The sequence below is a fragment of the Glycine soja genome, chromosome 7 (assembly GCF_004193775.1).
Source record: "Glycine soja cultivar W05 chromosome 7, ASM419377v2, whole genome shotgun sequence".
NCBI classification, from domain to species: Eukaryota; Viridiplantae; Streptophyta; class Magnoliopsida; order Fabales; family Fabaceae; genus Glycine; species Glycine soja.
Window position 1 is genome coordinate 17,247,925 of NC_041008.1, and position 16,686 is coordinate 17,264,610.

A 16,686-nucleotide genomic window follows, 5' to 3' on the forward strand; every position below is an offset into this window, starting at 1 on the left:
GTCTAACTAACCTAATTTGGTATCAATTAAGTTAATGAAGCTAAAATACATTTTTAATCTTATTATGCTTTCAATTTTATTTAGTTTGATTTCTTATTTTTAAAATATTAAATTTTGTCCTTTATGATTTTTTAAGTGAGTCAACATGATTCTTGTGAATCAATAATTGTTTTCATTTTTAAAACACAATATTATATCTTTTTTCTTTTACTGATTCGAGAAAAAAAACTTGTCTCATTAGAGTCAAATATTATGAAAATTATGAGAAAAGTAAAAATCATTGCTAGAAAATTGAAAAATTCATTATTAAAGTCTTTTCTAATTGAGTGACTCATTTTTCATGTAATCTTCATCATATTTGTGACCTTTTTTCTTCAAATATTAATTGGATACCATAATTTGTATGTAAACCAATCTACTAATAGGATAAATTTTATGTCTTAAATTAATAAAAAAAAAATCGAATTGTATAAAAAATGATCATTATTTCCGAATAATCACTTTAACTCACTTTAAAAACATAAAGATTTATTTTGACTTTTAAAAAAGATAAAGGGTCAAATGGAATATAATAAAGAACATCATATTTAAAAGTATATTTTAGTCATTTGATTATCAACTGAAAATTATGAAAATGTGAATAGGAATTTATTTGGACATGCAAAAGTGATTTTAAGACTTATATAGAAGTGAAGTATTTATCGTCTATGGCAATAATTAATTTCTATCAAAGAATCTGATTGGTCACTTCTAATTTAATTTATCCTCTCAATTGAATTGAAACTTTACTTAAAGATTCAAACCTAGCTTCAGTCAAATCAACATTTTTATAAATTTCTTTGATGCCTCTCCCTTCTTGGATGTTAGGCATTCTTTTTGTGCCATTGCCATCATTTCAAGGAACAGTGGAAAAATGGTTTTTTTTACAGTAAAAAAATGTTTAAAGATTGGAATGGTTATATACATGCTAAATCAATTTTCATATAATTACCAATTCAAAACAGTGAAAAAAAGGTGTTGGCATTCTACGGCTTTTTTTACAAAAAAAAATGTTGAAACATTCAATAGATTGGAGGGTTATACATTCTAAATCAATTTTCATATACTTATTAGATGTTCTCAAGACATTTTAACATCCTTGCTTGCTTAGTTATCTATTTCATATGAATTTGCCAATAAACAAGTTTGCTAACTACATCTATAAGCAAAATTTGCAGGGAAACTCCAAAATTTTGGTAGGTTATTGAATTGAGATGTAATTATTGCTAGCAAACAGCAACAAATGTTTCAACTTTCACTATACACATAGACCATGCAAATACCATGGCATGTCACATGACCACATGTGGTATCCCAGATCAGTGAAGTAGTCTACCTGATTGGTGTCATGCACACTTCATATCGTACTATTGAATTTTTAACATAGCACAGCCTTCTCCAAGATTGGCAAGCCAATCAATCACAAAGAACCATCATCCCCACTGATGAGCTTCAACAAATGCATCTGCACTTGAAAATTTCCTGTACTGGTGTTGGTCAGAAACATTTCAAATTTCAAAATCATAACATAAATTAGAGAACCAACATACATAATGTCCATATAACATTCTAGGACTCAATAGTCAGTTGGTAATCTGTTATAGTTAAGAAAGCATCTACGATAAGCTTCTTGCTTGCTAAATATTTGCCCTACACTCATTCAGGTAGTAATCGAACGAATTACAATTTCAGAATTCAATTTCTTTTTCCAACTCTCTCTGGATACTCAAACTCTAATACACACAATAATAAGCAAATAAAAGTCATCAGTGCAAAATATCTCTTCAATCTCTGCATACTAGTAAGGGAAATTCAAAATCATGGGAAGAACACCAAAGAGAGGCCTTAAAACAATCCCTAACCCAAAAGTTATTTAAAGGTAATAAATCTATTTAATAGATGATCCAATGACAATTCAGTAGCTCTAACAGTTGTTTTATCTAATTGGATATAGAAGTTCTCAATATGAAGTGTAACAAGACAAATTGTTTGTCTTCTGCAATGCCATTCAAAATGAGGGTTCTTTCAAATCTTGCAAGGTCATTACAAAACTATACCAGAAAGATAATACTTCAGGTTTCATTGATAAAAGCATACTTAAGCAGAAGAAAATGCACTAAGGGACTTTCGCATTTATCCAAACCTTCATAGAAAGAGAGATATAAAGCTGAAAATTACACCCTTCTGAACCTCTTGTGGAAAGAATTTTCATAGGAAAATACCATCAGTAATGTAGAAACTAAGTTATGTAAAATCTTAGCACATCATTCATGTGCAATCTTTTCAAGGTTATGATGGTCGCCACTATCCAATAGAATAAGCTTCTAGTATCTTGTGGAATTATCTAGAGTAGATTCTTTGATTAAATCATGTTGCACTGTTGAGCAATGGATTCTCATAAACTTCTAATTGAAATATGTAATTGTGAATATCAACTAATGCTGCTTCTAAGTTTTTACACAGCATTGTGTCTACTTAGGAAATGCTATTGCCTTTGATTTTCAGAAAATGCAGGCGTTATCAACACAATTTCAACATCCAGGTATCTAAACCAAAGTCGTTTAATCCAGCAAATTGCACCATTACACTCGCACAAGTGGTGTTCATCCAGTTAATGAAATCATCCATATATTTCAGAAAATTCAGCAAATAAATTTCAGCAAAATCATCCATATAGACAATGAAGTTAATGAAAAAAACAATGATATCCACTCTGTACAGAGAGAGAAAGAGAGAGAGAGAGAGAGAGAGTAAATACTGACATTTTACACTCTCATCTAATGACAAACTGTCATGTATGCTAAGATTGTTAGACTATTAAAATAACTACCAAAGGTTCATATGCAAACTCACCTCAAACAAAAGGGACCAATCCAAACATGGAAATCAGAACACTTGCAGCACAGGTCTTTTCCCAAGCCTCTTGATCTCTCTATCCATTTTCCCGGTAAGCATCAACCCAAACATCTTGAAATCACACAAGAGTGACCAAAAGGGGTGTCCAAAAGTGGCTGGAACATTCCCTTCCACAAAAAAGTGACTGTACCAGGCGCATCCATACCCAGAAAGGGGCACAAAGAACAAAAACCACCAGCTGAAGAAAACTGAAAAGAACAAAAACAAAATGCTGAAGAGCGTTCCCACAAAGTGCCACCTCCTCGTGGAAGGCATCGAATGCTGGTTCACGTAGAAGGCCCAGAACTCCTCCAAGCTCCTGAAATTCATGGCTTTCAGCATAGGCAAAAAAAAAATCAGATTTTGATGAGAACCCACTTGGGGAAAGAGGTGAAAATATATGGCGGTGTGAGTTTGAAGGGATTGGGGTGAAAGAGATGATTCCTGAAAGTGAGGATTTTTGGAAGCAAAGTATTGATGATGGTGTGTTGGGGATAGTGGGGACCACAGAAGGAAGAGGTCAGAGATTGTGTTGTGTTGGGAATTGTGATGTTGTTGAGGAGAGTAAGGAAGGGAAGGGATTGGTTTTGTAGCTTGATGAGCTTTTGTTGTTGGACTAGTTGTTGGTATGTTTGATTGTGTTGGAGGGGACAGATTCAGTGTACTTGATAATCACACACATTCATGTAGTTGATGCTTTATAATTGTTTGATGAAGATTGAATGGTTCAGATTTTAAATCTGATTTTTTATATAAAAGTAAACTATGATCATCTGATCTTTATCCAGTGGCTACAATTTGATTGCTGTGTGAATGCGCTTGTGTCGAATGCAGGCAGTTTGGGTATACATCAACGTCAAGCTTGTCCTCATCTTTTTCAGTTTACCGTTTCACCCTCCTTTGTTTCATTTTTTTATTTCTCTTTTGTATGATTTGGGCATTTTTAATTAAAGAGGTATTTTTTCTTTCCTTTTTTTAGATGGGTTGTTTTTGAATAATTTATCGAAAGAGACTGATATCACTTAGAAGTCCTAATATTTATTATGACTTTACTTATTTTTTAACTAAAATTATAAATAATTTTATCACTTTGTAGCTTTTTTTTACAACTTTTGAAATCACAACTTTTTTTTATTTTTTTTTTGGTATTACAACTTCAGAGTTCTAATACCATATTATTTTTTATTTTTTATAGTTATTACAACATATTAAAAGGTTTTAATTATTTTTTACACAATTTTTTTTATTTCTTTTCATTCATCTCATTATGTATATCAGTAATGACATGCCTTTTTATGTTTGTCGTCGTTTCATAAGTCGGGCATAAAATGTGGATCAAAGCCATTTGTTTTCACTTCGAAGGGAATGAAAGCAATGCGGAAAACTTCAAAAATATTTTCCAACTTCTATACATGATCAACAAAATCATCATAATTTAAATTACAAGAAGCACACGTTGTAATCGCATGCAAACAAGGGATTCAAAGTGTTTAAAATTATTCACAATCACACGATTATTCATTCAATTTGACAGTGCATGTAATTACTTGTTAACCAAGCCACATATTTAAAATTACTAAAAGATTATCTAAATTTTAAATAAACAAAAATATTTAAATAAAATAATATTAAAAGATATAATATATTTTAAATAATAAAATATTAAAAACTATATAACATATTAAATAAAACCATAAAAAATATACAACATTAAATAAAATTAATAACAAGTAAAATTAAAATTATTTATTTAATAATTAAATAAATACTTTTTTATAATTTAAAAAAATTGAAAACAAAAAAAAAAGAAGTTTGCGTAAAAAAAATTAAAACCTTTTAATATGTTGTAATAATTAAAAAAAAAAAAACGGTATCACAACTTTTAAGTTGTAATAAAAAAAATCTTTTATGACTTTAAAATTGTAAAAGCAAAAAAAAAAAAAAGTTATGAGTCGTATAAAATAATTTACACTAAAATCGTAAAAAAATCCTTTAGTACTCTAACTCAGAAGTTACAACTTAACCGCTTTTGATAAATAATTCAAAAATAACTCCTATGGAAAAAACGAAGAAAAACATACCCTTTTGGGTAAAAAAGCCGAATGATTTGCTTGTTGTTTTTGAAAAAATTGTGGGGAATAGTTCACGTTGTTTTTTTTTGGTACAGATATTCGCGTTGGTTAGAATAGTTAATAGCCATTTTATTAAAATAAGTATAATTAGTTATTTTGTAAAAAAATATTAACGATTTAAAGAAAAATGTAGTTTTTCTTTTGGAGTGAAGAATTGTTTAGCTGTCATTTCATATGAAATGAAAGTGTTAACTTTGCAGTGGTTTGCTTACACTACAGTGTTATATGACTCTGATAGTAGTGTTAACCTAACCGACACTACTTTTGGATGGATGTAGTATTAGATAGGTCAATGTTATTTTTTAATAATTTAAAGAAGTATGTTGAGAAAGTGTTAAATTTCAAGAGATCAATATGCTAAATAAAATTGATTTTTAAAAAAATTGAGAACATTTATTTGAAATAAATCGAGAATAAACTTATATAATCTTTAGACAATGATACTTAAATAAACTTATATACGCTCATACATTATTCGGATGGTTTCATGTGGCTTTAATAACAGAATTATTCTACTATAGTATTTGATTATATACATCACAGGCTTAAATTATTGCAATTTCCGTTTATGCAAGAAACAAGAAGAAAAAATAGTTTTTCATTCATTTCTTGTATAAGACAACTAATTTAAAATTCATAATTTCCCTTGCTTTTGATAGCGCCTTTATGAAACGCAAGGTTTGAGGAATTTTTCGAAGGGAAAAGATCACAAAATTTGCTCGCTTGTAGCAAAAAGATTCCAAAAAATGGTTGTCACAAAATACAGACAAGCTGTTATAGTCAAGAATGCCTGAAATGATCCCAGCCACTGTACAAAATAACCAGTTCCAATTGTGCTTATGATAGCTGCTATAGTTCCAGCACAATTTGAGATTCCTGCAATAGTTTTGATATTGTTAAATAAATAAAGAACCATTACGAGAAAAACAAAAGGCAATAGAGAAAAGAAAACATTCCCAACAACACATTTGCTCAGCTTCTTACCATGTAGAATTCCTGCATACTGAGGAGCAATATCCTGATCATGTAAAATGTCAAAAGGTGCGAGGTTAAGATCTTACTCATGTATTTGTAAGTTAATGTAAAATGTCTTAAATATACTGTTTTAAGGGTATGTTCAAATTTTGTGAGTTGAACTTACTTGTATGTTGAGCATAAAGCCAGCCTGGCTGAAAGAACTCAGGCTCAAGGCAATAGTCATGAGTGTAGCAGCAACAGCAGGTGTATTGGCATAATTCAAGCAGAGCAAGGTCACTGCCGGCCCGATGAATCCAATTGTCTGTAATTTGCCAAATACGAATCAATCAGATTGCGGTTGAAGATGAATGTTCTTGTACTTCACTTGCCTTACTAAAATCAACATGAATGATTTAATAGTTTCCACCCCTTAAAATGAATTCCTTCTGATACTGGTCTATAATTGCTTTGAAACATAAAATGCTATCTAGAGTTCTCACAATCTTAACAATGTTTCTTCTTTATGGCTAGTTAGTAGCCCTTCAATGGTTATGTGATCAAGCATTTCAGTTTATCCTTATATTTAAAACCGAAAAGGAGCTTATAAATATTATTACATCCTTCTGCATGGAAGGGCAGAAAAAGTTACCTGCATGAACTTCCGGACAAATATTGTAGGGTACCCTGCATTGATTAAGAAGTCTGATGCAACACCGGCTAGATAACCTGACATAGCCATTGTGGCCCACGGAACCGCGCTAAACCAAGCTGCTTGCTTCAAGTTAACATTATATACCTGCGAAAGAAGGAAAAAAAAAGTAATCATGATTGGAAGTTTCAGGCTTGTAGTATTATGAGAAAATAAATATCAATGAATTTTGCGTGGGTCCAACCCTCAGAAACAGGAATAAAGCACTTATTTAGCCTGAGGTGGTTAGAAAGGGTAGGGTATCACATTGTATAAAAATAATGGAGGAGAGTAGTTGAGAGGAAAGTCTTTTGAGAGAAGCTGGTGAAGATCCTCAAAATTCTACAAGTTGGTAGCTATAAGCAGAGATTTTCCATATTCTTTTAATTAAAATACCAGGTTCCCATGATAGACAAAGTGGGTAAAAAAGGGAATACTAGTTTAGTTGTAACTTTTCAAATTTACTATCATCTTTTACAATGAATGCATCCCAACCACCTGAATTGACTATCATTTTTAAGAATAATTAAATTGAGAATGGTATATAAACATGATGTAAAAGCATGAAGAAACATTGAGATATTTACTTTGTAGGTAATCCCATTATATTTTTCCAAAAAAAAAAATTATAAAACTAACTTACATGTAAAGTGCACAAGTAAAGGAGTATCTACTCTGAATTTTAACGGTTTAAAACCACAAAGTACTTTATATAAAATCAAGGACGAATACAGTTTTACTTGTGTACTTTATGATCAAGCTCACTTTAGAAGAGTCTTATCCATACTTTTCAAACAACATAGAAACAAATAAATTATTCTCTATTATAAAATTAAGAGCAGATTAAGAAAGTAATTACGCTTTTGAAATAAACCGGCATCCATGACAGGAGAACAAAGTACCCCTGCAAAATTAAGAAATGCCAAGATTAGCATGCCTGAATTTGGATTCATGGTAGCAAATCCTACTCTTCACTCAAAAGCCAATAGAACTTACCCAGTTATTAGTTGCATTGGCAAATATTATAGCCCATGACGGTAATTTTGATAACAGAAGGCGTATGGGAGGAAACTTGTTACTTTTCTTTGGAGAACCAGTTTTCCCAGCTTGGATTAACCTTTGTTCTAATCTGCTGATAAAATTACTTTCCGTAGGATCATCTGTAACTCGATATGCCCATGTTATCACCCAGAGCAATCCAAGGGATGAAAATAAGATGAAAGGACCCGAAATTCCCATAGTGGACAGCATAATTGGTGTTAGCAACAAGCCTATGACATTGCCTAGATGAAATCCAGCCATTGACATTCCAAGTGCACTTGCCCTCTCATTAGTTGGAAACCACCTATTCACATATGAAGATTAGATCAGCTTTACAATAATTGTAGAGAACTAGCTTTACATCCACAACAATGAGATGCTTATAAGAGAAACCTATAATTAATAAACCATTGAATTCTTTTTTCAATATTGACAAGAAATGTCAAGCTTGACAACAAGATGGAGTTTCACCTCAGTAATCTATCTTAACCTTTAATGCAAACCTTAGTTATGCAGATTATCTGCATGAAACTCAAATTCTTATTAGAAAACAATGCCAAAAGCACCTACGGAATTGCATCTAAGTTTTTTCCTTTATATTGATCACCTAAAACAGGATTGATATCCTTGAATGTTTAATACTTGATCTACCAAGTCTTGACCAGAGATAGCTAAATATTTGTGTCCAAGAGGATTCTAGAGGCATCACCTTGATAAGAGAGTGCTCATAGATGGAAAGGCCACTCCTTCAGCTAATCCAAAGAAAGCACGAATGGCCAACAAGCTCACTGTGGAGTGGTTGGCTGCCAAAGGTGTGAGAATAGTTGCCAAAGACCACATAAATACACCACAGGCCAACACCCTCTTCCCTCCATATCTATCTACCAAAGCTCCTCCAATCACTGAAGAGAATATGTAACCCCACAGGAATGATGACTGAAATTGCATGAAGTATATAGGCTTTATGTTAGCCAGTGGCTCCACCACAAACAAATGGAAACATAACAAACTGGTTTGATTTTAAAACAAACTTTAAATCATTTAATTTTATGTGTGTTTCTGAAACAAAATTTAAATTTGTGTCATTGTTAATTAAAACTAACAAACTTGTCTATTTTCATTAGTCTTGATGAATTTTCATCAATTATATGTTCTTATATAAAAGTCCAGAGACAGAACTACAATTGATAGGAAAATTTGCAGAGAACATCAAAACAGGACAAAAATAAAAACAGTTGTCCTTTTTAATTCTGGGATGTATGTTTGAGACATGTGTAATGTGTATACCAAAAAGATAAAAAGTAAACAAGAGACAGAAATAATATCATTTTTTTTATTTTCAAATAATATACCAAAAAAAAACTTTTTTCCATGTGTGTGTGTGTGTGTGTGAGAGAGAGATGAATTTATTATTCGTGGTCAGAAATGTTGCTACGTTTGTATTATAGCCATTTGGGGTACCTGAACAATGCCAAGAAAAGAATTGGACCAGCCATGTTTGGCAGCAAGAGGAACAATAGCCACAGACATAACCACACGATCAGCATTACACAGACACATAACACATGCAATCAAAGACACCACCTTCAACCTCTCTGGGATGCTAACACCTGCACCTTCTTTTCTGCCACCCAAAAACATTCCACCATCTATGCCATCTGCAGTGCACCTCACACCCCATTGTATCTTTCTCTTTCTCTGCCACTTCCCTTCTATACTTTTCCATTGCAATTTTATTGGTGAGATTTTGGACTCAAATCTTAAATGGGATTTCCTCAAATTGACCAAACTCAAATCGGGTGCCAAAGATGAAGACCTCCTGGAGGAAAAACGCAAGAGGGGTGGTGCTGAATACAAAGAAGCCATTGTAGGGAAAATAAAGTGTCACAAACTGATCATCAATGGGTTGTGGCATGGAAAATTGTGAAAGGAGTTGTGTTAAGCAACATGGTTGGAACTTGGAAACGTTGTACGTATCAACAAAGGGTGAGTTTGGTGGGAAAGAATGCGTTGAATAAGCAACCCGCAAGAATTGAAGGTTAGGAAAGATTAAACAAAGAAGGATTTTGGGGGTTGGTGAGAAAATTGAAAGAGGCACTATATATTAAAAATTGGAATTGCATGAGTCAATACTAAATATTAAAATCAGCGCGTGAACTTATGGGAATTAGATTAAATCGACAATCATATATTAAACTTTGTAATAAACTTAACTTATATACGAAAGAGTAGCCTTTTAAGTTCTTACTAGACATGGAAATTCGGTGCATTTGAGTTACGTGTGAAGGGGTATTGAGCCATTTAATTTAAAGCTCACTGCTAAGGTTAACGCATTGCGTGGCACCATGTGTGGGAGTGAGCACGTGCCATCAAGCGCCAACCTCTCCCCGTCACGATTTGTAGATTCTTTCTATTACCATACCAGTGAAAAATACAATTTACAATATACGTGTTAACTATATAATTATAATATTATAATTTTTCTTTCTAGTTCACATATTCAATGATTTCATATACATGGGTCTTGAGACAATATTTTAATTTCTTTCAATGAACATCTTTCGGAGTTTACACATTCAACAGGTTGGTAATTAAGATACACTTATATTTTTTTTCTAAAATTGCATTTCTTTGAATTTCTTAAAATCACATTTTTTGTCTCTTTGAACTGTCCCTGCTGTAAAATTAAACGTATAATATCGTTGTATACATTTAATGGTAACCGTGTAAAACTTATTAAATAATAATCAAAACTAATATGATTGAAATATATATTATATTTTATAAAATAACACAGTCTATCTAACTTCGATGATATGCATGGTTGTTCGTGTTTTAAAATTTAATAAACAATGAAATACATATTGAATTTTGTTGAGGTTAATGTTGTTAAATATGTTGTTAGTATATTATTTACAAAAAGATTAGACTATGAAGAAAAAATCTAAAACTACGAAGATATTAAAATACATTCATGCTAAATACATTGAAGAATAATTACAAAACTAATTTGATGCATCAGCTTAGCAATGCCATGTAATAAATTATTTAATAAAAACATGAGAACAAATTAAAGTATTTAAAAAAAAAATAGAAAACTCAATTAAACCCAAAAAATAGAAAATAAATAAATAAATATATTTAATCTTATGTTTATATATAATTATTTTTTTTAAAATGTATAAATGATGATAAAGATAAACATGACAATGGGGCATTACGAGATTGTATGTTATTTCTTATTGTTTGTCTCCATCCCTTTCCCTCTTTGATTCTAGACGACAATAATAAACAAACATAAAAGAGAGAAAATGAATATTAATAACAATAATAGTTACTATAGATACTTACACAATATAATTGTATATGTGAAAAACTTATTTAATGAGAACCAAAACTAATATGATTGAAATATATAATATATTTTATAAAATAACATTGTTTATATTCATAGTTATTTATGTTTTAAAAAATTATAAACAATGAGATACATATTTAATTTTATTGAGGTTATTATTCTTAGATATGTTGTTAGCATATTATTTAAAAAAAACTAAATTATGAAGTGAAAATCTAAAATTGCTAATATATTAAAATGCATTCATGATAAATATATTGAAGAACAATCGCAAAACTAATTTGGAGCATCAGTTTGGCAATGTCATGTGATAAATGATTTAATAAAAACATGAGAACAAATCAAAGTATTTTTTAAATTTTAGAAAACAAAATTAAACCCAAAGAATTTTAAAAAAGTATTTAATCTTATGTTTATATATAATTTTTTTCAATCATATAAATGGTGGTGGTTATGATAAGCATGACAATGGAACACTACGAGATTGTAGGTTATTTCTCATTCTTGCTTCCCAATATCGTATTCATCCCCCGTCCCTTATACTCAACCACGATAAATTTTTGTATCCATCCACGACTTTGTATATATTTGTCCGGTCTTCATTCTAGCCAACTAAAAATGATTATTATCTTGTAACAATATATTTTTACATATTTTTTCTCTAATTTTAAATGTAATTAAATTGAATGTCATAAAATTATAATCTTAGGTCATCTATATTATAATTAATTGTTACTCTAAACTTTAACAGACAATATAAATTTTTAGAATAAATAAAATATGAATTTTATAAAAGTACAATGAATCAACGCATAAGAAAGGATTGCATTCATCTTTATGCATGTTTTAGAATGACTTTTATATATTAAACATCAAAATAATTTAGAAAAAAATTGATTATGTTCACAAATATTTTTGGGAACTAAATGCCTTTACTAATAGATCATCATGAAACCACTTTACAATGATAAACCAATTATTCATGTTTTTAAAGGAAATTACTCATGTAATCTAAAAAAAAATCATATTATAAATATTGCATATAAGATATGCTTCATATTACATGTTACGTTATACTTTTGCATGGAAGCATTATCACTGACCGATGCAAAGATGCATATCTTTGCAATATAGTATTTCGTATCAAAAGTAAGTAATAAGGATATATGAATCCCAATAACACGTAAGGAAGAAGGCATATCCCGAAATTTGACTGCCAATTTGGGTACATGGAACCGTTGTTAGCTGTGTCAGATCAATTCCAATAATAGAGATGCATATTTGTGCATTATGGAGAAATCGATCTACAATAGAATACACAGAAGATCCCCAAATTTGACTGCCAATTTGGGTACATGAAACTGTTGGTAGATCGATTCTGAAATAGGTGAACATATGTACCAATAAATAAATTTAGAATACTCATAACTAAATGACCACATAGATGGAAGTATCATGAATGAAGTGGCAAATCGATCCTTGAACTCCAGAATTTCTTTCATGTCACTATTCACAAAAATTTGAGAACCATACATTGAATTCTAGATTGCTATTGGATAAGTGTCTATACAAAACCAAAAAAAGTTTATATTAGCTCAAAATCAAATGTATATTTACAAAAATGCACTTACAATGAAACAACAACTTTTTCCTTCTTTGATTTTAGCTAAAGAGCAACAACACCACGGGACTAGAAACATGCCTATCAAAACAATCCTTAAACTCCAGAGCCAGTGACTTCCACAAAGTACAACTTATGATACTTCCACTGTGTCACATTAAAAATAAATTATTCATGCAACTAACATTTCAAACTGACTCAGGTTTCCATTTTTGTAAATAATAATGAATATCATCCATCCTTCATAGTAAATACAACTTTCTTTGGCTTGTCATGCATATTCCACTGTCCAATCTCAACAATCTCACCAACAACATCTTCAAACAAAACCCATCATTAGAGATACCAGCTACACAAACATTTAAAGTTGTTCATAAACACATATTTTAAAAATGTACCTATAAAAAAGTCAGTGCTGATTGAGCCACTTACAATGCCATCAAAGATGGTGAAGTTGAACATTGTTTTAGGTATTTCTGGTATTTTGTGAGGTGTGACTTTAGTTGCTTTTACAAAATTTATTTTAAATCCATGGCATGTTGCTTTATAATGACCACTATTCTTTTCAACTTCAAAGTTCTAAATAACATATGTGTGATCAACATCAAAAATAACATTGTTAAGTTGAACATTAACATTCGTCATTTGTGCTAAAATTTTATTACCATGTACAATTAACATGAGCGATGCTATTTTTTAAAACATTTGCTATAAACAACAACCAACAACAATTACATACAACATATCTAGTAAAAATCAGTTAACCTGACCTTTTTGTCAACTAAAATTAGCTCAACAATACACTTAGGCGATCTTGGTATGGTCCACATGTTAATCACTCGAATATCAACCTTCCAAGTTTCCTTTTTGTCATCCCAATAAATATGTAGAGATGCATATCTTTGCACATAACCATGTCCATGACAATCCCATTTTCAATCTTTAACCATGTCCATGAGAAAACTACATAGTTTTCAACAATGTACACTTCATTAAGTCTATGATTTCTTTTAAAGGTTTCTACTTTAAATAGTTAAGTAGACAATCTACTTAATGTTCGCAAAATAGGTAGTACTTTCAATCAACATGGTGCATGTACGATGAACTTTTTGCCTTAAATTAATATATATATATATATATAGTAAGAACAACTTAACTTTCAACTTCTTATTCCTCTCCAATTAATTCAACTTGCAAGGTGTCTCTCTTCTTTGGACCTTTTGTTCTTCCATGCTTTGAATGACTCCATCTTATCTACCTGTAGCATTCCATTTCATTTATATTACACTACGGTAAAAAATATATACATTGATAGCATAAATAAGTGATCAAACACCAATTGATATGCACAAACATTCAGAGTTATACAAAAAGGTAGGGCTTTGATCCAAATACCGGATTATGTCGTACCAACTTCAGGATAAGATTGATCAGTGGATCTGGTTGGAGATGCATCTTGTTCTTGGAATTGAAGAGTTAATAATATGAAGAACTTAAAAAAGCAACAACATCGACAATGATTTTCAATACAATACTCATGAAAAGAATATTAATATAGTGATCAAATAGAAAAGAAAAGTAATAGTTACATTGGTAACAAAAACAAAGTATAGAAACAAAAATATTACTTCTCGTTGCATGACTTCTTCCTAAAGAAGAAACCTTCTTTTGAGCTCATATTATTTGCCATATGAAAAAAAAGGTGAACAAGGAGGAGAATCATAAAATGAAGGAGATATTTAATAATCTCAGCCCTTCAAACAACAAGCCATGGTCGTGTTGTGCTGAGGAACTTTGATCTCAGTTCATTTGCAGCAGCTTCCTGATAGAAGTCCGAACAACATGAACAACAACCTCATCATGTCCATTATTTTTTCCTCGCTAGGCAGTTTGCCTTTGTCACAAATTCCTAGATGATAAAAAACATAAAGTACAATAAATGAAATAACATGTGCTTGAGCGAATTTCATATACACAAACTACCACAACTTAATAAATAAAATTGAAGAAAATAGGTATGCACCAAGAATTAATGTCTAGCCAAAAAAATCTAAAAATCTCAAAGAACTACAAAACTAATCAACACAAACAAACATGGATTGGGACCCTTCACTCTATCCTCAAAGCACATCCTTTACTTTCCTGCATCTTTCGTTGAATTTAACTGTGCAAAAGAAATAACATGTGCTCGAGAGAATGTCATATACACAAACTACCACAATTTTATAAATAAAATTGACGAAAACATTTATGCACCAAAAATTAATGTCCAGCCAAAAAACATGTGGCATACATATCAAGAATCAACTACTACATTTCCAAAAGCTTAATTCTAGTTGTTTCATCCAATACATCCTTTGTTGTCACTAAGAATAGCACGAAACTCTTTAATAATTGATTTGTCCTCTCAACTGCTATTCTTCAATGCAGAATCATCTTCCAAGAGCATTCAATTTATCCAAAAGATATAGATAGGAAACCCAAATTAATTTGCATGCAAAAAATATTTATAAACTCACATGGATCTTCATTGACAGTCTTATTAACTTTTTAAGTAATCAAACATGCTCAAGAGAATTTCATATGCACAAACTGCCAGAACTTTATAAGTAAATTGAAGAAAACAAGTATGCACCAAGAATTAATGTCTAGCCAAAAAAATATGCAGCAGGCATATCAAGAATCAACTACTACCTTTCTAAAAGCTTCATGGCAGTCGTTTCATCCAATACATCCTCGTTGTCAATGAGACAAGAACAAAACTCTCTATTAATTGGTTGGTACTCAAAATTGTTATTCTTTGATGAAGAGTCATCTTCCAAAAGCAGTCGAATTATCTAAAAGATCAAGATAGGAAACCCAAATTAATTTGCATGCAAAAAATATCTATAAACTCACATGAATATACATTGATAATCTTTATTAACTTTTAAGTAATCAAATGTGCTTGAGAGAATTTCATATACACAAAAGACCAGGAAGAACTTTATAAATAAAATTGAAGAAAACATGTACGCAACAACAATTAATGTCTAACCAAAAAACATGCAGCAGTCATATCAAGAATAAACTAATACCTTTTGAAAAGCTTCATTGTAATTGTTTCATCCAATACATTCTTGTTGTCACTGAGGAAAGCATGGAAAACTAAAGATTAAGATTACAACTGAAGTAGTGATTTAATTGCCTAAAGTCATAGAAGAGTATAAAAAATTACTCCCAAGCTCTACCCATTTTTCAAAAAAAAAAAAAAACAACTCATAAATGAGTATCAACATTATTGATTTGATTTAGTACCGTGTGTTTGGTTGGATTAATGTTGTGAACACAAGTTTTAGATGCAAGAGAAGAATGAAATAGAGAAGAATACACACAAAAACATTTTCTTCTTGTAAAAAAAAATTACAATATAAACTCTTCCTGAAATTCACTCATTGAAAAACATTGTAGTCATATAATTCTTATTTAAAGACCAACAACATTAAGAGTATCTCTCCACTAGCACTAATGAACTTCAAAGTGATCTCTTCAAATGATAAAATATAATTCTCTTCAAATGATAAAAGATTATTAATGCAACCAAAGTAGTAATTTAATTGCCTAAAGACATAGAAGAGTATAAAAACTTAGAAGAGGATAAAAAATTGCTCTCAAGCTTTACTATTTTTTTAAACAAAAAAACCACCTCATAAATGATTATAACATTATTGAATTACTACCATGTGTGTGGTTAGATTAACTTTGTGGACACAAGTTTTAGATGCAAAAGAATAATGAAATAGAGAAAAATATAAGCAAAAAAAATTCTTCTGAAAAACAAAATTACAATATACTAAGAACAGCATTTCACTGTTAATTACCGCGTATTTGCTTTGTACTTCAAATTAGAAATGATGTCGAGTACTTCAAATTAGTCCAAACTCAATGAATAATTTGTTTCATTAAAGCCATTGGG

The 16,686-nt window shown here is 30.6% G+C and overlaps 2 protein-coding genes across 4 annotated transcripts; both read right to left on the bottom strand.

Moving 5' to 3' along the window:
- Nucleotides 1–1,084: 1,084 nt before the first annotated feature.
- Nucleotides 1,085–3,548, bottom strand: LOC114419025. Of its 3 annotated transcripts, none has more exons than XM_028384601.1 (2): nucleotides 2,893–3,548; nucleotides 1,085–1,504 (listed from the first exon to the last, which is right to left on the bottom strand). In XM_028384601.1, exon 1 carries the CDS (start codon nucleotides 3,274–3,276, stop codon nucleotides 2,926–2,928), a length of 351 nt encoding a protein of 116 aa, XP_028240402.1. In that variant the 5' UTR covers nucleotides 3,277–3,548; the 3' UTR covers nucleotides 1,085–1,504; nucleotides 2,893–2,925. The 3 variants fall into 3 exon arrangements, with proteins under 3 accessions (XP_028240402.1, XP_028240401.1, XP_028240400.1); XM_028384600.1 differs by having other exon boundaries at nucleotides 1,085–1,526; nucleotides 2,893–3,547; XM_028384599.1 differs by having other exon boundaries at nucleotides 1,085–1,521; nucleotides 2,893–3,544.
- A 2,046-nt stretch (nucleotides 3,549–5,594) lies between these two features.
- Nucleotides 5,595–9,869, bottom strand: LOC114419026 (probable anion transporter 3, chloroplastic). Its single transcript, XM_028384603.1, has 8 exons — nucleotides 9,214–9,869; nucleotides 8,462–8,688; nucleotides 7,708–8,056; nucleotides 7,571–7,615; nucleotides 6,673–6,819; nucleotides 6,208–6,345; nucleotides 6,051–6,084; nucleotides 5,595–5,942 (listed from the first exon to the last, which is right to left on the bottom strand). Exons 1-8 carry the CDS (start codon nucleotides 9,616–9,618, stop codon nucleotides 5,773–5,775), a joined length of 1,515 nt encoding a protein of 504 aa, XP_028240404.1. The 5' UTR covers nucleotides 9,619–9,869; the 3' UTR covers nucleotides 5,595–5,772.
- Nucleotides 9,870–16,686: the final 6,817 nt, after the last annotated feature.

What these genes read in the sequence shown, in the direction of transcription:
- LOC114419026 (XM_028384603.1), bottom strand. Translation starts at nt 9,618, where the DNA reads ATGGCTTCTTTGTATTCAGCACCACCCCTCTTGCGTTTTTCCTCCAGG. An exon ending in CTTTTCTTGGCATTGTTCAG is followed by an intron (nt 8,689 to 9,213) that starts GTACCCCAAATG and finishes ATGCAATTTCAG; the next exon opens with TCATCATTCCTGTGGGGTTA. An exon ending in CCAATGCAACTAATAACTGG is followed by an intron (nt 7,616 to 7,707) that starts GTAAGTTCTATT and finishes TTAATTTTGCAG; the next exon opens with GGGTACTTTGTTCTCCTGTC.
- LOC114419025 (XM_028384601.1), bottom strand. Translation starts at nt 3,276, where the DNA reads ATGCTGAAAGCCATGAATTTCAGGAGCTTGGAGGAGTTCTGGGCCTTC.